Source organism: Lates calcarifer, linkage group LG24 (assembly GCF_001640805.2).
Source record: "Lates calcarifer isolate ASB-BC8 linkage group LG24, TLL_Latcal_v3, whole genome shotgun sequence".
NCBI lineage: Eukaryota > Metazoa > Chordata > Actinopteri > Centropomidae > Lates > Lates calcarifer.
In genome coordinates this window covers 15,591,342-15,613,546 of record NC_066856.1, presented here as the reverse complement: position 1 = coordinate 15,613,546, position 22,205 = coordinate 15,591,342, and the positions used below count along the sequence as shown (strand labels likewise).

At 40.8% G+C, this 22,205-nt stretch overlaps 3 protein-coding genes across 5 annotated transcripts; 1 reads left to right on the top strand and 2 right to left on the bottom strand.

The window, feature by feature from the left end:
* Nucleotides 1–319: 319 nt before the first annotated feature.
* On the bottom strand, nt 320–7,089 carry pks1 (polyketide synthase 1). The gene is made up of 6 exons (XM_018700746.2): nt 7,032–7,089; nt 6,777–6,930; nt 6,527–6,687; nt 6,223–6,426; nt 5,942–6,123; nt 320–5,869 (listed from the first exon to the last, which is right to left on the bottom strand). Exons 1-6 carry the CDS (start codon nt 7,087–7,089, stop codon nt 374–376), a joined length of 6,255 nt encoding a protein of 2,084 aa, XP_018556262.1. The 3' UTR covers nt 320–373.
* Nucleotides 7,090–7,793: 704 nt separating this feature from the next.
* LOC108900031 (ATP-dependent zinc metalloprotease YME1L1) lies at nt 7,794–15,327 on the bottom strand. 2 transcript variants are annotated; one of them, XM_018700830.2, is made up of 18 exons: nt 15,092–15,327; nt 14,326–14,445; nt 13,574–13,742; nt 13,315–13,416; nt 13,087–13,196; nt 12,804–12,954; nt 12,505–12,612; nt 11,904–12,077; nt 11,610–11,762; nt 11,391–11,523; nt 11,218–11,280; nt 10,563–10,675; nt 10,182–10,337; nt 9,853–10,004; nt 9,635–9,761; nt 9,458–9,531; nt 8,898–8,984; nt 7,794–8,794 (listed from the first exon to the last, which is right to left on the bottom strand). In XM_018700830.2, the coding sequence occupies exons 1-18, from the start codon at nt 15,125–15,127 to the stop codon at nt 8,654–8,656; spliced, it is 2,169 nt and encodes a 722-aa protein (XP_018556346.1). In that variant the 5' UTR covers nt 15,128–15,327; the 3' UTR covers nt 7,794–8,653. The 2 variants fall into 2 exon arrangements, with proteins under 2 accessions (XP_018556346.1, XP_018556347.1); XM_018700831.2 differs by having other exon boundaries at nt 12,529–12,612.
* Nucleotides 15,328–15,705: 378 nt separating this feature from the next.
* Nucleotides 15,706–22,199, top strand: mastl (microtubule associated serine/threonine kinase-like). Of its 2 annotated transcripts, XM_018700812.2 has the most exons (13): nt 15,706–16,011; nt 16,094–16,231; nt 16,351–16,490; nt 16,582–16,670; nt 16,777–16,883; nt 16,975–17,134; nt 17,266–17,414; nt 17,617–18,690; nt 18,848–18,989; nt 19,125–19,145; nt 20,174–20,287; nt 20,418–20,519; nt 21,004–22,199. In XM_018700812.2, the coding sequence occupies exons 1-13, from the start codon at nt 15,844–15,846 to the stop codon at nt 21,159–21,161; spliced, it is 2,562 nt and encodes an 853-aa protein (XP_018556328.1). In that variant the 5' UTR covers nt 15,706–15,843; the 3' UTR covers nt 21,162–22,199. The 2 variants fall into 2 exon arrangements, with proteins under 2 accessions (XP_018556328.1, XP_018556329.1); XM_018700813.2 differs by lacking the exon at nt 19,125–19,145.
* Nucleotides 22,200–22,205: the final 6 nt, after the last annotated feature.

The following is a 22,205-nucleotide window of genomic DNA, read 5'->3' as shown; positions in this document are numbered from 1 at the left end:
ACCTCATTCTATAATTTAATGAGTTACGTTGACACAAGATTATGTGCCTATCAACACTTGATTCTTTACATTCCCAGGAAATGTAACCATAGCACACAGATAATCACAGTTATTGTACAGATCTTAAATAGATAGAAAATCAGAAAACAGCACAGAACTGAGCCAAGATATCATTGGAAAAACAATATACTCAGACCTGGAGTTCTATCAACAAGCCTTCGACAAAAAGTAAGGTCAAATTAAAAAAAAAAAATGCATAAAGATAAAGATTTCAACCAATTTCACTTCTAAGAGAACAACAGTGAAACGGGGCAGTTGCTGCGCAAAAATTAAAATCAAAATTCATTCATTCATCATTCATAGTATGAATAAATTACCCATCATTCATTACAATGGTTGCCAAAGTGGCCAGTGTACTGTTAGGGTCTAGTATTCTAACCAAAGGTACATTCACACCTGTCTCCTGGAAAATCTTGTTCTGAAGAGTCATGGCTAACATTGAGTCAATACCCAGTGCACACAGAGCAGAGTCGTCATCCATCTCATCCACACTAACACTGCTTATGTCCCTGACAATTATTCTCACGCTTTCATGTGTGGAAGGCAAATACTGAACTTTGGGTTCATTACTCATGTCATCTTTGAGCTCTATTTCCACTAAAGCTGACAGACGTTCTCTGAGAGATGCATTTTGTGAAAGAACATGAATGTAAAGATTTTTGAAGTTGAACTTGCATATGACTTGTTGTGGCCGGTTCATCAAGAGGCACTTTTCAAGTGCGTCATGAACCTCACACACGTCCATTATCATCATCCCTTTTGCCTCTAAGAACTTTTGGAAGTGGTCCTTGTTCAACAAGAGACCGAGGTTCAAAGGGCCCCAGTTGATGGACTGTCCAGCGAGCCCAAGGTTTCTCCGATAATGACAGAATCCGTCAAGGAAAGAATTGGCTGCTGCGTAGTTACATTGTGAGGCATTGCCAATGAATGAAGAGATGGAGGAGTAGCACACAAAATAATCAAGTTTGTTGTGAAGTGTTGTATAGTGGAGATTTAGAGCCCCGCTCACTTTGGGCTGCAGCACCTTTCGAAAGAGAGACTCATCAAGGGTTTCAATCATTGCATCATGTAACACTGCAGCACTGTGAAACACTCCTTTGATTGGACAGGAGGGGAATCTTTTCTCAATCTCTGAGACTGCATCCACCACCTGCATCAACACAGACACATCACATTGGACATTTATGATTGTAACCCCATATCTTTTCTGGAGGAGCTCCATGTCAAACTGCATTTCATCTGTCAGAATCCTTCTAGACAGTGTTGCAATGCGACCTCCACCATTATGGGTGATGAACTTCACCGTCTCAAGTCCCAAACCAGAAAGGCCTCCACTTACAATATAAACACAGTTTTGTTTAAAAAGCAGTCCTGGCCTGGTGAGTAAAGGGATATCAGATAATAGACAATGAGATTCTCCATTATCTAAAACCACCTGCCGTACTGTTTTTGTGGTGAAATAGGACTCAGAATCCACATCAGTCTGAGGCTCTTTTGAGCTTGATAATTGAAATGTCTCTCTTTTCAAAGGTAGAGATACTGAATCAAAGCCTAATGACATTAGCCAGTTAGAAATCATCCTGTTCTGTGCTTGCAGATTGGCTCTCTGCAAAACATTAGCCACATCCAGTTTATGTACATGCACGTGTTCACTCTTCGATACAAACAGGTCTGCTGAGTGTGAGGATGACATGTGACTGCTACATACAAAAATAATGTGCCTCTCAAAGCCACTGCTGCCTTGTATTTCCTGCCAAGAGTGATCGAATGGGGGAAGAAAAACAAATGCACAAGTATGATCAAAATGTAGAGGTGCTCCTCTGAAATGTGGCCGAGAGGAGACATTCCAGCCTGACCTGTTTGCTGTTAGAGCTAAAACTTTCATCAGAGCAGATGCTGAGTTGGAGGAGACAATGACCATTTTTCTGTGCTGTTGTTTTACTACAGATAGCATACTCTGCAGGATCTCCCATGCCAGTACAAAGTAAGACACACATGGGGTCTCTTTCAGAAATGGGAGTCTCTTTGTACTGTAGCACACAGCTTCAGGAATTCTAATCTTCGTTGTGGCAGTAACTGGATAACATGATGCAATGTGATCTCCCACTCTTAGACTGTGAACATCTTTCCCAAGCGCTGTGACAGTGCCACTAAAGTCTAAAATCAGAAGCTTGTGCTGGTGAGATGCATGCTGGCTCCAGTACATTGTCTTGCTGAAGTTTAGATGTGAAGCGGTGACAGGGAGGTAATCAGATGAGTGCACACAGACACTGGTTAGCTGAATCTCAACTGACTTCTCTTGGATAGGATTTACATTTGTGTTGTAGAGGATGGCAGACAAGTGAGACATTCTGTATGGATCAGTTGTCTGTAGAGCAAAGTTACTCATATACTCTGACTGCAAATCATCTTCACATGAAGCCTTGTCCATCACTGGAGTTCGTGCTATTCTTGTTGCTGATGCCTGCCCTTTAGCAATCATGATCTCTTGTTGTTTGCAGGTGTTGATTACATGAACCAGCATTTGAATATCTTCACTGGTCACAGAGGCAAGATCAATCAGCTGAAAAGAGAGACTTGCCATCTCAGCTGCACAAGCCCTTGTCATACCAGACAGCACAAAACCCGGACTGACATGGTCAACAGTCATTTCTGTTGATCTATATGTTATGACACGGACGGTGCAAGACGGTCTTCTCTCTTTCAAGGCTAATACAATCTGACGATATAGCTCACAGCAAGTAACCAAGCGCTCCAACGTCTGCTCTGATGACAAATGACTGAGGTTCTCTACACCCCAAATAAAGAGAACATTTTCCAAATCCACATTAGTGTTAAGAGAGTGAAACACTAAATCTCGAAGTTGGTCCAGGATCCAATTGTCTCTGCTCTCCACAATGACTGACTCTGGGTGCAAATATGGCCTAAGTCTTTTAGCAATACTGAGTTTGTCTTCAAAAACTATTGCTTTTATTTCACAATTTAGCAAATCTTTCTTGTCACAAATTTGGAATATTTCATTGTGAAAGAAAAGTGACTGAAAAACATTTGAGCAACTGCCAAAAAATGAGATCCTCACCCTCTTAAGTTCCACTAGTACTTCCCCCTCTGTGGTAGAAAAGCAACCACACACTTCAAGGAAGTCTGGTGTCTCTTGAGTCACTAGTAAATACATGACCATTTTCTCTTGCAACGGTCCTGAAATGACGACAGAACCTATAGCTGAGGGGAATCCCTGCTTGGCTGTTAGTCGTCCAATAGCCATTACTGCAGTCATTTGCAGGAAATAGTCCAACAACACAGGGTGGATGAAATAGTCATGAAGGTGCTTTAGAAGTTCTCCAGGGACTTGAATTTCTGTCACAGCTTCCTTGAATTCATCCCCAAAGTGCACATCATCAAGCTGTTTGAAGACAGAGCCATATTCAAATCCTGCCTCAGAGAGAATTGAATAAATTTCCTTTCTTTTCATAACTAGTTTGCACCTTTGACTGATCATGTTGAGCAAAATAGTTGGTTCCTGTAACAGTGGTTGGCCATCTGTGCTCCTGTATGTACCGGAGGCATGCATTGCAACAGAAGACTGTATTTTAAATGAACCCTCATTCTTTGCATGCTCAAGTATTATCTTCAACTGATGATAGTTTGAGCTGAGTGCAAACAGACTCTCAAATGTAACACTGAGCTGGAGCAAAGAAACAGGTTTCTTTGGTTTTAAGCTTGCCATCACTGAGGCATAAGCTAACTCAACATAAAATGCACCTGGCACAATGGACACACCATTGTTTTTATGCTCCCAAAGATATGGTGCAGTCTCTAATGAGAGGTGACATATGCACTCTTTGTTATCCAGCTTTATTTGGGATATGAGTGAATGGGGAGCAAGAGCAACTAATTCATTACCTTTTCTCACATCTTCAAAATTCAGTTCTTTCTTTGAGTTGTCGAACTGATAGATTGGCAGAGCTGTGGGCAATGTTTCGCAACCCTTGTAAAATTGACGCCAGTCCACATTAATGCCCAGTTCAAATACTTTTGCCAAGGTTGACAAGATTGTGTCACAGTCTTTCTCTGGCTGGACGGAGGGAAGAACTATAGTGTCACTTCCCAGAGTCTCATGTACATTTCTTTGGAGAGCCCTACGAGGTCCAATCTCCACAAAGATCACATTTCTCCCTGATTGCTTGTCTTTTGTGACAGCATGTAGTGTTGGTTCAAATAAAACAGGCTCTCTGATGTTCTTTGCCCAGTACCTGCCAGTGCTGAAGTCACCATTTGAACACCTGTCTGCAGTCACTGTCGAAAAGAGTTTGCATTCCATGGTGTTGGCATCTAAAAGACCTATGTCTCTCTCAATGTCATCTAATATAGGATCCATCATATGGCTATGGTATGCTGCTGGAACATCCAAGATATGGAGGAAGATGTTTTTAAGTGTAAACAGACTCTTCAGCCTTTCACAGAGGATGTCTATAGCATCTGAATCCCCTGACAGTGTGCAGGACTGAGGGCTGTTGAAAGCTGCAACACAAATTTTGCCAGAGGAGACCTGTGGGATTTCTAGTACCTTTTCTACGGCCACATTACTGACCACAAGCATTTTCCCACCTGTGACCTTACTCTGAAGAGTACTGCGGTGGTACAACACTTTCACAGCATCCTCTAGAGAGAGGAGGCCAGAACAATGAGCTGCTGCAACCTCGCCTACAGAGTGTCCAAGCACAGCATCAGGTTTGACACCCCAGTGCTTTAAGAGAGTGGATATGCCAACTTGAATTGCAAAAAGAAGAGGTTGGATGATATTTGGCTTGCTCAAATCATCATTATCATAGTCACCAGCAAGCCAATGACTGATAGTGATGCTTTTATGAGTCTGGAAGAGATTCTCGATTTCTCTGACCTTATCTCTGAAAACAGGAACATCTCTCATGAGCTGCTTGCACATACCCCTGTAGGCAACTCCATTTCCACAAAACACAAACACCACCTGGAAGTCTGACTTTGTTGATTCAACCTTTGATCCCAGTGCAGATGTCAGCTGGTTCTGTAAGTCTGATAGGGAGGATGTTGGGAAGGCCTTCCTATACTTGTGTCTGTGATGACTCCTTCCACATGCTGAGGTGTATGACAATGCCTGTAAGTCAACTGTCTGAGCGCTGCAAAGCTTTTGCTGGGTGTCAGCGATGGATAGGATCAATGATTTCTCAGACGCTGCAGATACTACAAAGAGATTTAGACAGCCTTTTGGGATCTGTTTGGGAACAGTGGTCTTTCTATACTCTCTTAAAATCACATGTGCATTTGTGCCCCCAAACCCAAAGCTGTTAATTCCAGCTACCCTCTGAAATGACCTGTTAGTCTCCCATCTTTCAGTTTTAGATGGAATATTTAGATTAAGAGCTTTTACATCTACACTTGCACTGTCTTCAGAGTAGAACACTGATGGTACAAAGATTTCATGCTTCATCATAAGGAGAACCTTAATGAGTCCTGCCACTCCTGCTGCAGATTCAGTATGTCCAATGTTACCCTTCACAGAGCCAATCCACAGTGTCTCTGAACCAGGAGGTCTGGCTTTAGTGATGACATTTGAGATGCTACCTGCCTCTGTTGGGTCTCCAACTGGGGTTCCAGTCCCATGTGCCTCTATGTACTGAACATCTGCAAGGTCAGACTCAGAGTAGATTCTTCGTAGGAGCTCCTCTTGTTGTGTCATGGAGGGTTTGGTAATTGGAGAGACTGAGTGTCCATCTTGGTTGATTGCTGTTTTGCTGATGGTACCCCATATTTTGTTGCAGTCTTTAACAGCCTTTATATAGAAAGTCAAACCATTAGTGGGGTAGCTATTGCCTCTAAATATAAAAAAAAACACTATACTTACATTTTTCAGCAGCTTCAGGAGAACAATCCCACAGCCCTCCCCTCTACCGTAACCATCTGCTCTGCTGCAGAAAGGTTTGCTGATCCCCTCAGGTGAGATCATCTTTGCTTTGCTGAGAGCAACAAACACTCTAGGCTCTATGATACAGTTGACTCCTCCAAACAAAGCCATCTCACAGTCTCCTAGTTGAAAAACAGAGTGAAATGATATATGGAATATTTAAATGCAATGCCTTGATAAGATCACTTATAAGTGTTTGTAGGGAAAAGAGAATCAAATACCTTGCTTTATAGCCTGGCAGGCTAAATGTAGAGCCACTAAAGATGAAGAACAGGCACTGTCAATGGCAAAAGAAGGGCCAGTGAGATTAAAGGTGAAGGAAATCCTATTGGCAGCCATACTCATGGCCGTCCCAGTGCCACTGTAGTGGGTTATTGTTGTGGGACTATTACTTCGGAGCATCTCGTAATCCCTGTTCATAAGACCTGCAACACCACAATCAAAGTAGTGTAGGTTATAATTTGTGTGTTGTTTCATAAAATTGTGCTTGGAATTTTAAATGTATCATAGAACAACATTGGTCACCTATGTAGACCCCAGTTCTACTTCCACTGATGCTTTCCATAGCCATTCCTGCATCCTCCAGTGCCCTGTATGTACACTGCAGGAGGAGTTTCTGCTGAGGGTCCATGAAATCAGCCTCTGATTCAGTGATGCCAAAAAACTTGTGATCAAACTCATTAAACCTAGAAATAATGTAGAAAAGCAGATCTATCCAAACATGTCTCAAGAGAAGGTTTAACACTTAATCTGTCCAGACAAGTACAATACTTACCCCTCTATCAGAGCTGCTTTGGTTGTATGTGTCTTTCCAGGTTTGCTATCATTAGCATCATACCAAAATGTGGTGTCAAACCTCTCTGCTGGAATTTCTGCTACACAGCTCCTTCCTTCCAACAGAACCCTCCAAAAATTGTCCAATCCCTCTCCTAAAGGAAAATAGACCACAATAACAGTAATTTACCACGAATGAACAACAACAACTGGGAAAACATCTAAATCATTTCAGCGTCATAATTAAGTCCTGTACCTCCAGGAAAATTGCATCCAATCCCGATGACAGCTACATTATCCTCTGGATCTTCCATTGTTCCGTTGAGATGGTAGTGATATTTTTCTGGGAATTTTGTTGCTTCATGCTAAAATCCAAAGTGATATTTCAAGCCTCTTCATGGTGAGTCTCAATATTCAGTCCCACTCACTATCTTCAGTCAGAACAAGTGCTGCTCTACCCCTTATAAACATTTTGCCAGGAGTCAGTGAAAAGGAGCAAGAGGACAAAACAATGCCCTGGCTTGTTGCATCTCAGTTGGCTTCATCTGGAACTAAATACACTAATTGTGGGTTAAGATCATTCAAAGGCAGCAGTAAATAAGCTTTTGTTCTTCTTTGTGGGTTGACAAAAGAACACTGTGCGCACTAAGAACCTGCCACTGTCACTGGCTGCCCTCTGGTCATTTTGACTGCAACCTGTGGCCACACTGTCTCTACAAGGAAATGGCATTTTACTTCACAGATGATTCTAAACATAGCATCATGAAGGTGGACATGACCACATTATTCTAGAGAAAAGGAACATAGAAAGAGAGGTATTTTCCTTCTAATTTAAGACACAAGTATGCCTGGAGAAATGAAAATTCTAAAAAATGAAGACCTAATAAATTGGATGACCAAAATGTACGCAGTCAGGTGGCCAAAAACACAACTCAAAATTCATGCTAATGCTGCTCTGTGTCTACTAGATGTGAAAATATCATGAAATATAATTAATATAATTAATGCACTGTACAGATTCATGAGTAAGAGTAACTTTATTTGAGCTTCAAGAAGGCCATTGTCTAAAGGAACAAACAGAAGCACAAAGCCAATCCTTATACACTCATACAGTATATACACATTCCCCCTCAATTATCAATTACAGGCGATCTTAGAATAGGACATGAGAGCCTATCACTAGTTTCAGAAAAAGAGGAGACACCTTTGGGCACTTAAATAAATAAGAACATAGATATCATATGGTAAATGCATCTGAAATACATCATTTAGAGAAAAAAACTCCAATGTGAAAAGTTCAACGATGAACACCGTTATCACCTGTGCCCTGCTACCACTGAATGGTACATTCTAAATTAAGGTACTTTAAGGTCCTATGGTGTTCACCAATCTGTACAATTTTAAAATGAGACATAGACACATAAATGAAATTAATATTTTCATGTTAATTAACCATGATCTGTGTCCAGCTCATTTGCATTCGAACCTTACTTTACTATACATACCAAATATGACTCTGCTGTATAAAACTATTACAGAAGTCATTTACCTTGACCGTAAAGGACAACAAGCCCTTAGTGAAACCTCAAACATCTTTGTGAAATGTAGTTGACAAACTTATGGAGAACATGTATTTATTTTCATCCAATTTAACTGTGAAGTGCTTTAAAATCACTGTGAAACTGAATGTCTTCTCTACAGGAAAAAAAATTAATAAGATCAAATTTAATGTAAGGAGTGAAATAATTTCACTGTCATCTTCACATTGATAATAAGAGGGATACAAACAAATGAAATACAAGGCCTCCAAAAGGCCTGTGCTCAATTGCACAGCTTTATATATACATGATACAAGAGTCTAAAATGCTACTGAGGTATCTAGTGGTCCAGTGATTTGCCCTCCAGCACCATCTGGATCTCTTTGGCATCCAGAGTTTCATATGTTAGCAGGGCATCAGCTAGCTTCTTGTGCTCCTTGCTGTAAGTCTTCAGGATGCTTTTAGCACGTTCATATGAATCCTGGACCAAAGAGAAAGATTGGTGAATCAGAAACCGATTAAAAAGATGTTATAACTTATCAGCATTACTATATGTGGAAATTAAAGATAGTTTGAGAGCTCACCTTGAGCAAAATCCTGACTTCTTGTTCGATGGCAGCTTGTGTCTCTGGGCTCTGCTTGGTTACGTCACCATAGGTCATGACACCGAGCTGCAACAAAACATGAATTACATCCTCAGGTTAAAGAACCTTCTTGTGCATTATGTCACTTGTGTTGCTGACCATTATGAGCTGTGAGCTTTTTCAGTGCCCCACTCTGGTTGGAGACGCTGAAATCAGTGTTCAGTTGTAATAAAAACAGAATAGGAAAATGACACACAGAAGCAAAGTACATTAATGAGAATGTGCTATTTTTAAGAAATAGAAATCTTTTTTATGTACGTGTTCAGAGCTAACATTTAAATGTACGTTTACCCTTAGCTTTATGTAAACACTGTGTTGTATATACTGTAACTAAAGATGTAATGGGTTAACTCCAGAAGTGAGTGGAAGAGAACCATGCAGTAATGTAGGATAGTAGGGAACATTAAAAACCCTACAAAAGCACTGTCAAGAGAAAACGTCTGTGTCCTATGAGAGTGGAAAGGACCTGCAATTATCAGCCACAAAAATTTAAATTTTACCTTGTCACTCATGCCGAACCTGGTCACCATCATTTTTGCTATTCTGGTTGCACCATCAAAGTCACTGGAGGCTCCTGAAATGAACAATGAGAAGTTTGAAACTAGTACTGTGACAGTATCAGGCATGTACTATAAAATATAATATTTTACTGTGGTATAGCAGTCTTAATCTCGCACCAGTGGTGATGTAGTCATCTCCAAAGATGAGCTCCTCTGCTACTCGACCACCCATACTGACATCCATCTGCGCCAGCAGCTGGGCTCTTGTTTCACTCCAGCGGTCATTCTCTGGGAGCATGGAAACCTGGAGGACAGAGACACAGAGGTTTATTTTAGGATATAAAAAGCACTAGTAATGACTCCTGGATGTGTTGGGCAGTGACAAAAATGCTCACATGGCCAAGAGTTGGTCCTCTAGGCATGATAGTGGCCTTATTAATGGGCATTGCATCTTTGGTGTAATAGGCAACGATGGCATGGCCAGACTCATGGTAGGCAGTGATGGTCTTATTCTTTTTGTCAATTTCAACACTCCTCCTCTCAGGGCCTGGTACGAAGCAGACACAATACAAAGATTATAACAGATTAAAAGTTTCTTACTTTGCCTCCATCCATGTTATGTCTCACTGACATTCTTCCTGTCTGTTAACTAGAGTGTGTCTAGATAATCTGTCTCATGTGATTTGAGGGCTACAGAGCAGATCTAAACACTGCGTGCACTCACCCATGAGGATCTTGTCCTTAGCAAATTCCAGGTCCTTCATTGTAACCATCTCTTTCCCGTCCACGGCCGCCTTCAGGGCTGCCTGGTTGACCAGGTTCTCGAGCTCTGCACCAGAGAATCCAACTGTGCCCCGAGCAATAATCTCTGCATCCACGGCTGGAAAAGAACACACACAATGGAAAATGCTTTCCTTAATAACATGAACAGAAGACAATAGGACAAAGTATTCTCTCAGGTTTATAGCTTTGACAGCTTTAAAAAGGTTTCATTTGAAAAATACAAGAATGACAAATTAGAGTGTAGTAAGAAACACAACCTGAATATATTATAGTAGTTACAAGTATTCTTTAATATTGTTGAGTCTTTTACGCCGAGACCTACCAGAGTCCACTTTAATCTTGGTGAGGTACCAGTTGAGAATTTCAGTGCGTCCTTTCACATCTGGGCGAGGTACCGTCACCTGCATGTCAAACCTCCCTGGCCTGACCAGAGCACTGAAAAGTAGCAGCAAAGTTGTAGTAATTAATACCACAGTAGAGTACAGTCAAAACCCAAAGTCACACTACTGGGATGTCATTTTTGTGCTGAACATTTAAAGTATTCCATACGCTAACGCTTAAAATGAATAATGAGATCTGACTTTACTGTCAAATTAGAACAGTAGCACCGGGACCAGATGTCACTGTGCAACACATTTAAAGTGACTTCCCCTGGTCAATTTATATTCTCATGTGTTTGGTTTTTGTGTGTATAAAAAGATTTGATTCAGACAGTGATATTACTCTAACTGGGCCAAGGCCAAAAGGGTAAACCAACCTGAGGATCAATCAGAGGACAAAGGTCACAGAGTGAGGAGCAAGAAAACTGGAACAGTTTTGCACATATTAACTGCTCTATAGGTAAATATTGTATGGTCTGACCTTATTTTGGCTGGAGGATATTAGCAGGTCATACTTACTAGGTTAACAGGTTATTCTACTTCTACTAAAGGAGCAAATTAAAACATATGAAATATATATTTGATATGATAACATACTTATCCAGAGCCTCAGCAAAGTTTGTAGCACCAATAACGATGACTCCTTCATTTGGTTTAAACCTGTAAAATAACAAAACACTGAGAATGAGGAAATGTCTTTTTCCTTTTGTCTCAACAGCAATGTTTTATTCACACTGTGCAGTTTAAAATGTCAGTGCAGCAAAACTGACCCATCCATTTCAGCCAGCAGCTGGTTAATGGTTTGTCTGGAGTACGGATGCATAGGAGACTCAATCCTCTTCCCTCCAACACTGTCCAACTCATCAATGAAGATGACACAGGGAGCATTAGCTTTTGCCTCCTCTGCAAACCACAAAAAAGAAGGATTGTAGTTGTGTGGTTACATCCTCAACTCGTTGGCCACACTTTCTCACATCCAGCAAACTTACTGAAAAGGTTCCTGATGCGGCCTGCTCCAACACCCACAAACATCTCATCAAACTCTGATCCGGATGCGTAGTAGAAGGGAACATCAGCCTCCCCAGCCACGGCTCGTGCTAACAGGGTCTTTCCAGTGCCAGGTGGACCAACAAGGAGGATCCCTGAGAGGAAAACAGAAGCAACAAATTAAAATAAAATTGCAACATATCACAAAATTTAGGAAAAGACTATTTGCCAAATTTGTGTTTTGGACTACTTTCCAGGAAGAAATGCAACATATAGAGAAACTTCAGTAGTAATACCTTTAGGCAGCTTTCCACCCAGAACAGTGAACTTCTGTGGGTTCTTGAGAAACTCGACAACATCTTGCAATTCACTCTTCGCCTCCTCCACTCCTTTGACATGCTCAAATGTCACATTCTTCATCTGGACGGGGTCGACTGCTGAGTCAAGGCCAGATGTGGTGCGGAACCTTACTGTGAAATACCAAAGCAACGGGTTCAGTACAGTAACACCAGAAACACATTCCTTTACTGTGTTTCACAGTGATAGACATTACAGCTGTTGGTTACGATATGCTTACTGCGGCACACAAGTAAATACAATGATCCAAATGTATGCTGCTTTTCCACATTTATCGCTTCCAACTATTCGAAAAGTTCCAGCACACAGGCATGAAAACATACACAGTTGATATAGATATTTCAGCATTAGTACACAGTGGTATCCAGCAGAATAATCAGTAACACTCTACATGCACGCCATAGGAAAGATATCAAGTCCAAAAACATACTGCTTCAGATATCTATACAGTTATGCTTAGACACTAACAAGCTTCTCTGTCTTTGCAGTGTGCATGTAGGGTGATTTGCAAGTGTAGGAAAGAATGAAACTGAAACAAACCAGCATCAGAAAAGGAGCCTTTACCGGAGAGAAATGGGGTTCTTGACAGGCCATAAATACCAACAAGTAGGAGGACCAACAGGATCAACCTGGTTCTCCTCAGCGAGTCTGTCAAAACAGAGCAGAGACAAGGTTCACTATGAGTCCTGTCCCTCTGTATTCAACTCAACACTGCCACCCAAAGAAAACCTGGTGCAACCGTTACATTGAATACCAGGGATTCCTTTGATTACATAAGGTTTCTTAATTTTCTGGGTGACAACTGTAGAGCCTAATGGCTATGTGAGTAAGCTACATGCCTTGTGTTCTCTGAGTATAGGCCTGGGACCTCATGAACCCCTCAGTGAAACCAGTCTTGAAAGCCTCCTGCTGGTTTTCTGGAAGGTTCCTTTGTTTTATCACTTGGTCCAGCGACTGCACCTCTGGTCCCTTTTCCCTCAGGAGCAACCCCTGTGAGGGAAACAGAGAGAGAGAGTTAATTGGGAAGCTTCACATGATGGAAAGAATAGTGGGACCTCAGAGACAGGTCCCATTGATCTTTCCATGAAACTGACTGCTAGACCTGTGCAGTAACATGCTGACCTTCATAAAGGCTGGTGTGTAGGACTCAGACTCCACTGGTCCATCATAACCAGACTCCACTCGTCTGGTTTTTGATCTTAGTGTCTTGAAACCCCGACTCTGGACCCATACTAAATAGAGGCACACATGGAAAACAGAAAACATCAAACACTGCTTTAAATGTCAAGCTCCTCATATATACAGAGACCTCACACGCAGCAGGTTAAGTAATCCAAGTTAATTTCTTACCAGGCAGAAACTGTAGCTGTGAGGAGACTTCTTTTAGAGGACTGTGGTACTGTCTGTGGAATATTGGGGAGCCAAAAACCCCCAGCCTTCTGTGTGAAAACCCTGTGAGACAAAAAGTGCAAAAGGTTAGTTTTGCTGTACATGATATAACACTGTAAATTTACCATGTGCAAAAATAGGTTTCTTGAGTAAAAAAGTTTTTGATAAAGAATGCAGTGGGCCATTTTCTTAAAAAAAACACTAAAACCTGGGTGCTCACCATGCTTGTTGTGAAAGAAGCTGTCTGCAGAAACGTGACTGGTCTTCCATGTCGAGGGAACAGCAGGAGGGGTTTCGGGTCCTGGAGAAGGCAGTAACCTGCTGACCAGCTCATCGAGCTGACTTACCCTGATCTCTGACAGGCCAAGGTCCCTCAGAGTCACAGTGGGCTGTGAAGAGAGAATAGCCAAAGTAGCCGGAGCGATGAGAGGGTATGTGACTTTCAGAGCCCTTAATAATCATTGTTAATTGTATCATACTTTCCCTCACATATACCAACTAATGTATTGATAGATATATTTCACAATTTAGAGCTGCTCCAGCACTCTAAGGTGTGCAAAACATTTCTGAACATCATATGTATTGACAGACACGTTGGTAACAACAGGTATTGGTGGCCTTAACAATATTTTTTTTGACTATTATAAATTTTAAAAATAATGACGTGTGAATTTTTATAGCATAATATTTAAATGGTTAGTAGTGTGTTTAAGAGAATTGGTTTAAATTCACTCTTTCATTTGCAATGTTATTAATCCACAATAACTATTTGTTTACCTTAGCCTGTCCAATACATCAGTGTTCAGTATTATGTTTTTTAAATTAGGTCTTGTTCAGTATTATCAAAAACGTTATTTTAAAAAGCTATGTTTGTGAAGACATCTAAGTTCAGACAAAAGTTGATTGACAAATGATTATGTATTGTACCCACATGAAATCAGTTCAGTATATCATGCATGATGTCACTCTCACCTCTTTGAGATATGAACTGTGCTCTGGGATGAAGTCTTTATGCAGGGTCTGGACTGAAGCGGTGGCTGAGTTCTTCAGTGAGTGGAGGGCATTGATGAGCTGGCTTAGGGGCACTATCATCTGGCAGATACACAAAACAGGGTGAAGAACAGCCTTCCAACACGTGGTGTGATGTATAACCTTGCAATTACTACATGTACAAGACACATGTAGTAATTGCAATTGCAAATTGCATGTTTGTAAACACATTTAAATGGGATTTCAGGTGACTCTTCCAGACGGGACCAATGGGACCAGACTGTTATGTCACTCTACACTCTGACTCTACACTGTCTTCAGGCAAACAGAGAACAGTATGGCCCCCATACGTCAGATGTATGCGCGTTATGTAACCTCAACTCTTTTAAGATTGAGTTAGCACTCTTCAATTTAACTCAAACCCAGCTAACCAGAGAGTTAAGTCATGACTGAAACCGCACGTACCAAACTTGACGGGGATCCCCGCTCTGTAGTAGCATATGAGACAACGTGATGTAATGCTGATTATGAAGCAATCTAACGTTGACTTGTCAATGCTAATATTAGCCGAGCAAAGTTGACATTGACCGTTAGAGAACATAGGACGAAAACAACGACTGACAGAGGCTCATGTAGTTATAACTCCCCTGAAAAGCTGACATTATAACTACAATACATATAAGTTGTCACAGGGGCACACATTAATATTTGCTAGCTAAGTCAAAAAGCTGCTAACCGGTCGGCTCACCTGCTGTGGCTGAAACGACGTCGACAGGGAAAACATCTTTACCGAATGATAGTTCAAAATAAAGATTTGGAGGGCGGACGTGTGAGGACAGACCCTCTGTATATGTAACGTAAATGAATTACTCCTCCCGGGAGCGCTGTCCTTTTGTTTTCCTTGTTACACAACTTTCGGTAGCTTAGCTAGTAACAGCAAATGGATTCTCCGGCATCTGAGGTCAAATGGACTACAAAGTGACGTCAGATGTGTGACAGCTTACATCACCTGTGGAAATAATTTTTAAAAAACATAAATGTGATTAAAACTCTAAAACTGTATGTTCCAAATATAGCTATAAGTATAATTAATATTTTGTTATTCGATGTGTTAAGTGGGAATGATGTTTGACTGTTATGTTATTACGCAATTTAAATATTTACGACGACCCTTTCGTGCTCTTTACTGCCTGAAATTAAATATTAAAAATTAAAGTCTCGTTCGGATGGCTGTATTAATATGATAAATATATATGTAATATATCTACCAAATTCATGGATGAAATAAACTGCTAACTTTTCATTATAGCACAGATTAAGAGCATGCCACGCTTTGCGTACAGGCAGTAGATTGGACGCCAGAGGACCTCGCAAAAGAGCAGCGGAATTCAAATTTTCAAAACAAACCCGAGATTGTTGTTTTATCATGCAAGTGTTTACTTCGAGCTGCCAAGCTGTTACAGACACCACCTGAATCCTAATTTTGAAACGAGTTAAATAATGGACGCAGAAGAAAAGCACGACTCCAGCACACACGAGAAAACGTCGGAAACTCCTAAACCGCCCTCAATCGAGGATTTCGTCGTTTTGAAGCCCATCAGCCGCGGTGCCTTTGGCAAAGTCTACCTTGCACGGAAGAAGTGCAATGCGCGATTATACGCCATTAAAGTGAGTCTGCTTGGTCTCTGGCAACAATTAAACATTGCTTAGGATTCTAGCTATGTGAAATACTGTTTTTTTTCTTCCTCAGGTGATGAAGAAAGCCGACATGGTTGATAAAAATATGACGGGGCAAATGAAGGCAGAAAGAGACGCGCTCGCTCTGAGCAAAAGTCCCTTCGTGGTTCACCTGTTTTACTCCCTTCAGACAGCGACCAAGATCTACCTGGTAACACCCAATGGCAAAAGAAAAGCGACGCTTGCATATAACATATTTGCAGTAACTACTTTGTGAAGTTATTATTTTGTATGGCTGTTATTAAATCCTTATTTTCCTGTTGCTTACAGGTAATGGAATACCTCATTGGAGGAGATGTCAAATCTCTGCTTCACATCTATGGATATTTCGACCAGGATATGGCTGTTAAATACATTTCAGAGGTAGCTCTGGCTTTAGACTACCTTCACCGTCATGGTATAATCCACAGGTACTTTGTTACTATATACGACTTCTTTGGGCGTCATTAAAAGTGTATAACACTTTCTTGTGAGATTTAACTAAGTTGTACCTTTTTTTAGGGACTTGAAACCAGACAACATGCTGATATCTGATGAAGGTCACATCAAGCTAACAGACTTTGGCCTTTCCAAAGTCAAGCTTGACAGAGGTACGATAGAGGTCCCATCAGCTTGACACTTGAATAGATTTTGACCGTCACCACTAGTTATGGCAGTAATATTTCCTGTATTTTATCCATGTGCTTTCAATATCAGAGCTGAGTCTTATGGATATCCTAAACACTCCATCCTTGGCTAAACCAAAAAAAGATTATTTCCGCACGCCGGGTCAAGTCCTCTCCTTAATCAGCTCCCTTGGATTTGTAAGTATATTTATCTCTTTTTGAATGAGGTGATGTCCCATTGGCTTAGTTTGAATTAGAAATGACTCTTCATTTGTTTATTCAAACACAGAATACACCTACAGGAGAAGGCAAGCGTCACTGCAGTGCATCTGCTGTGTCCAGCCCCATGTCCTGTGGCAAAATAAAACCGAAGAATAACTCTCTTGGTTCTCCCCTGATGAAGATAAAAGATCACCTGTCTTCTCCGGCTCACTACCCTTGGAAACTGGGTATGCCACAGTTCTAGGTTTTTTAAAAATTAATTTGCATTCATTGTCCTCTTGGAATGACTGGTATGCAAGCATTGTTATCTCTAAAAGCCTGCATGTCTGTTTTTTATGTATTTGCATTGTCTCTATAGGACCCAGCAACAGTGTGTTTAGTCCTCACAACCTGGCTAAAAACTTGACTCCCACACTGCTGAAGACCAGGAAGAGGTTTGAGACGATGAGTGCAGGCAGCACCACAGACACTGAGGGTGGTATCAGTCCACTGTGGGAGTGTGAAGAGGTCAGTGATTATGAACCTTTAAGTGTATAAAATGACCTATTAAACAATGTAATTTTTTGATTAGGGATGTCCAGCTTTATTTAGTGTTTAATGTCTGTAGCGACATAAAACAACTGGTGTACATTTAAGGGGATTAAATAAACAAAGTAGTGGAATCATGCCATGTTGTGACAATGATTTTCCTTTCTTCTTCCTTCTGTAGAAAGAAAATGAACATAGGGTGAAAGGGCACTCTGAATATAAAGGGCCTGAACAGGATTTTGTGCCCACAAAACTGGACACCTTCGGCCTCTCCACTGAGGCCAGCAGCAATCTGGCCAAAACGTCAAATCCAGACCAACTTACAGAAAAAAGGCCTCATACCAACAAATTGGAGCCTGTTCCCACAGCTCAGAGGGATATTTGTCTGCCAGTGACAGGTCACAGTCAAACTGCTATCATCTCATCTGTGAAGAGAACATTTTCAGATGTAGAGAGAAGTCCAGAGCCATTAGAGATCCAAGCCAAGAAGAGTAACGCAGACTACAGGAGATGCTATGAGATTCCAGAGGAGACTGCAAGGTTTCACACTGGTCTAACTGGAACATTCTCCACCATCCAAATAGGTGACTTTTTGGCCTCCACTGAGGGGAATGGGTTAACTGGAGACAGAGTCCCAAAGCGCTCTAGCCCCATTGCTGTGGCCAAAACTCTGTTTTGCGAACTGGAGGAGCCAGCAGAGGACACGTTTGAAGATGGAGCCAAAGACTTGTCGCATTCAAGTTTCACATCACCACTTGCTGGGAACAGTGACATCTGCAGGAGCTTGAGCCTGGACTCCGATGGGTCTATGCACGAAACGTCTCTCACTATAGAGAGCAGTTCATCTCTCAAACCAAGCAGGTGTTCCAGAAATAGGAACTCAGCATCATCTGAGGAGCAAGAGGAAAATAAAGACTCATTCATCACTGAATCACTACCACAAACTCCTTCTGCTGTTTCTACTGAAACTCCCAAACTTGGTAATTTTGGCCGGAGAGGTGAATCTCAGTGTTCCTTTCTCAGCCGACTCCCTGATCTGGCCTGCGGTGTGGCGCAGTCCCCTTCATTCCTCAAGCCCCGGAACGTTGTAGCTTTCCGTAGCTATTGTAGTTCCATTAACCGCTCCAACATGTCTCGACTTAGCATTGGGTCTGTGGAGGCTATGGACATGTCCACAACAACATCTTATCACTCTGCATCTGGCACTGCAACACCAGTGCAGAAGAGATCCAGCTCCAACAGCTCTGTCTATCAGGTAGGTACACAAAGATACAGTTTAAAGTTCATTCTTATCGTTAAGCAGAGTTGCAGCACTGAATATGACTGAATTGAATATGACAGTTTGGGCTTTAGGAATTGTGAAAGGCATTTTCACCATTTTTCTCATATTTCCTTTTTTCTTTCCTCTTCAGACTCCTCAGCCCATGTCGACCTCCCACACCCCTTTCAGGACTCCAAAGAGTGTCCGGAGGGGGGCGTTGCCTGTTGAGGGTGCACCCATTTTGGGAACCCCTGACTATTTGGCTCCAGAGCTTCTTTTGGGTAAACCACATGGTAAGAGAGGAAAACTGTTAATGGGCATTTACCACAGAAATAAATACAAGCTATAAAAGGTAGCTTAGCACAGTCTTATGCTATTAACAGTGGATGCTTGATGTTGTAGCCCTTGTGACAAGCATTTTCTTTTAGTTTCAGGAAGTGGTCAGTGTGGTAAGTTTACAATGATATTGCTGTTTTTTGCAAGCGAGCTTGCATGTTTACCCAGCCTGCTAATATGCTAGAGGAGATGAGCTGATTTCCCCCTGTTGCCCTATCCCCACTGTTCCTTTTTCTACCCTTTGGATTGGTGAACAAACTGTGGGCCTGATCAGAGGGAAGGGGACAGCATTTTAAAATGTGAGATTACAGACGCTGAAAAGATGGGTTCATCTCCTAACATTAAACTAACGCAATTGTTGGGGAATCAGATTTGTTGAGGCTTAAATGCTTTTAACTGGACAGATTTTTCTGCTCTATATATTTGGGGTAACGCTGGCACATTGTCAGTGTGTGCTCAGCTGTGGCACTGGGTTTATTTTTGACATTTAGCAAGTGACATGCCAAATGTCATCTAATAATAACCTATTGATTTAACATGCTATTATTCATTCAAATGTTAACATGCTGAGGGCAGTATTTTCTGTCAGTTTTGTAGCATGATTACTGCTTTTTGAATTCATGAACAGTCAGCCTGTGACATGAATGATCCTGTGTGGCAGTATTTATTCATCTGCTGTCAAGTGTTTTTCTTAACTTGATAATGGATCATTATATTGATTGTAACTGCCAATCCTTGCAGTTATTGAGAAGTAAAATTACTTCTTTAGAACTACAAAGACAGACACAAATATCAAGGTTCGCTTGTGGCAAGTGTAAAATTTTCATGGGATTTCTAAAATTACAGTGTGATTAATAATAACAATTATGTCAGGCTCCCTGTTGGTTATAACCTGAACAAAGATTTGCTTATTTCCCATCAAATCACTGTGTCATAATCATCATGAGTGGTCCATGTGTGAATGAAATGTGAGAAATGTAAAGTTTATGTCCAGAAATTGACTCCTTAAACTAACGTTATCCCTGCTTCTGCCACCGCAGTGCAAGTAGTGCACACGCTAACTGGGATCACAGGAAAAAAAACTGTGGTGTTTGAAGCCAGCAGCTGTATGGAATGTGACTTTTCTCTGCCCTCTACCCAGACTGCATGGTGGATTGGTGGGCGCTAGGAGTGTGTCTTTTCGAGTTCCTCACAGGTGTACCGCCTTTTAATGATGAGACACCTCAGCTGGTCTTCCAGAACATTCTCAACAGAGGTGAGTTTGGTTTTCTTTCATCATTCAAGCTTGAACCTCAAAATACAAAGGAGTTTTGGTCGGAGAAATGAATTGATTATGTTGATAGCACAGTTTTGTTGTTTCTTTTACCACCTCACCAAAATGTTAGATATCCCGTGGCCTGAGGGAGAGGAGGAGCTGTCTGAAAATTCAAGAAATGCCATTGAAATACTGCTAACAATGGACACGACAAAGCGGGCTGGTCTCAAAGGTGAGGAACACTTTTTCATTATATTTCATTATTCACATCTGATGTAGTTCTCCAATTGATTGACAGGTCCTTTAAATCCAGGACAGAACTAGTCTGGTTTCAGCAGCCTGGAAAATGAAATTCAGTCCAATTATAAAGCTGAACAGAGAACTAAACAACTATATATATCAACTGAAGCGTACTTCATGTTTCATGCTTTTTTAAATTTCTGTACTTTGATAATATTTGTAAATGTAGCTAAAGGGTGGGCTATCTTTCAAATTTCAATCCTGTAAGTAAATTTTCTCGTATTTATATGGTTAAAAAAAAGGATGGGTCCTTTAAGTAATTCTGTTTCCCATCATACTGGAAGTTAGACTAATCTGTGATGTTTAACAAAGTTACTAATATTGGCAATAGCTCTTGTGAGTGAATCTGATTGTAGGATAGAGATGAAAATGAGACGGGATGAGAATTCTGATCATTTTGTCTTGACATTCACCAGAACTCAAGTGCCACCCCCTGTTTGAGGGCTTGGACTGGGACAACCTGCAGAACCAGCCAATGCCTTTCATACCTCAGCCGGAGGACGAGACTGACACCTCGTACTTTGAGGCAAGAAACAATGCTCAGCACATTGCCGTGTCTGGCTTCAGTTTATAGAGTTACAAACATAGCTGAAATTTTATAAAAGCAGCAGTCAACAAATTTTAGCTGTTGATGAGGTGAGAACATGTGGGTATGGGTTATTGAATTGCTGTCACTGTGAAAAACTGCAAAATCACCCATTATATGAATAAATATAAAATAATGATGTGGATTCTGATCAAGGCTGTAATATTTTTAATTATTTTAAGTATGTGCAATCACTGGTCAGAAGAGTCAGGAAAAAGCTGAATCTGTTGACTGCTCAGTAGGTTACGAATATACATAGTAGAAAGTAGAATTTCTTTCATATACAGTAGTTATAGCTCTTATATTAGGCTCTTCAGTTAGCAAAACACTACTTGCTCCTGCTTAGGCTTATAATAGGCCTTGATTTCTGTATTGTTATGGTGTTATATTGATTAAACACAAAATAACTTGGTATTTAAGTTCATTCAAGTGTAACACTTCCTGCCTGATGATAACTTTCCATGCAGATAACACTTTTGCTGCTCTGTTCATCTTTGTAATGTTCCCCTGCTGTTTGTTGACTGGGTGGGCGGGCCTCCTGAATATCATTGAGGGGTACAATACTGCTAAAGAAAAACATCCTAATATATTCATGAATAATGTATTTTATTTTGTAAATCTTGTGAATAACGTTTAGTGTCGTTTTAAGACGAGTGTGTACTTTGTAACTGTTTTGCTGCTTTTATGTCACTAATTTCTGGCGATGGGATGGAAAAGTTCCTTTAAATTATTATAATGAGAGACTTTCTACAATGATGACTGAGTATCTCAAAATAATGAGAAACTTTCCTGATATGAAGTCATTATTTTGATAGAAGTTTCTCGTTATGATAAAGTTACAGAATATTTTTTTCATCACATTGGCTGAAATGGGCCTCAATAGAATATCATTGTCCACTGTCCATTTTCCACACTACTAGTTTTTTTTTTTAAGAAGTTCACCAGGCTCCTTGCTACTTCTGAAATTTTATCTTGTTCAGTCTAAGAAAAAAGGCAAAACACAAATAAAATCTGTTTGTAACATAATGTAAT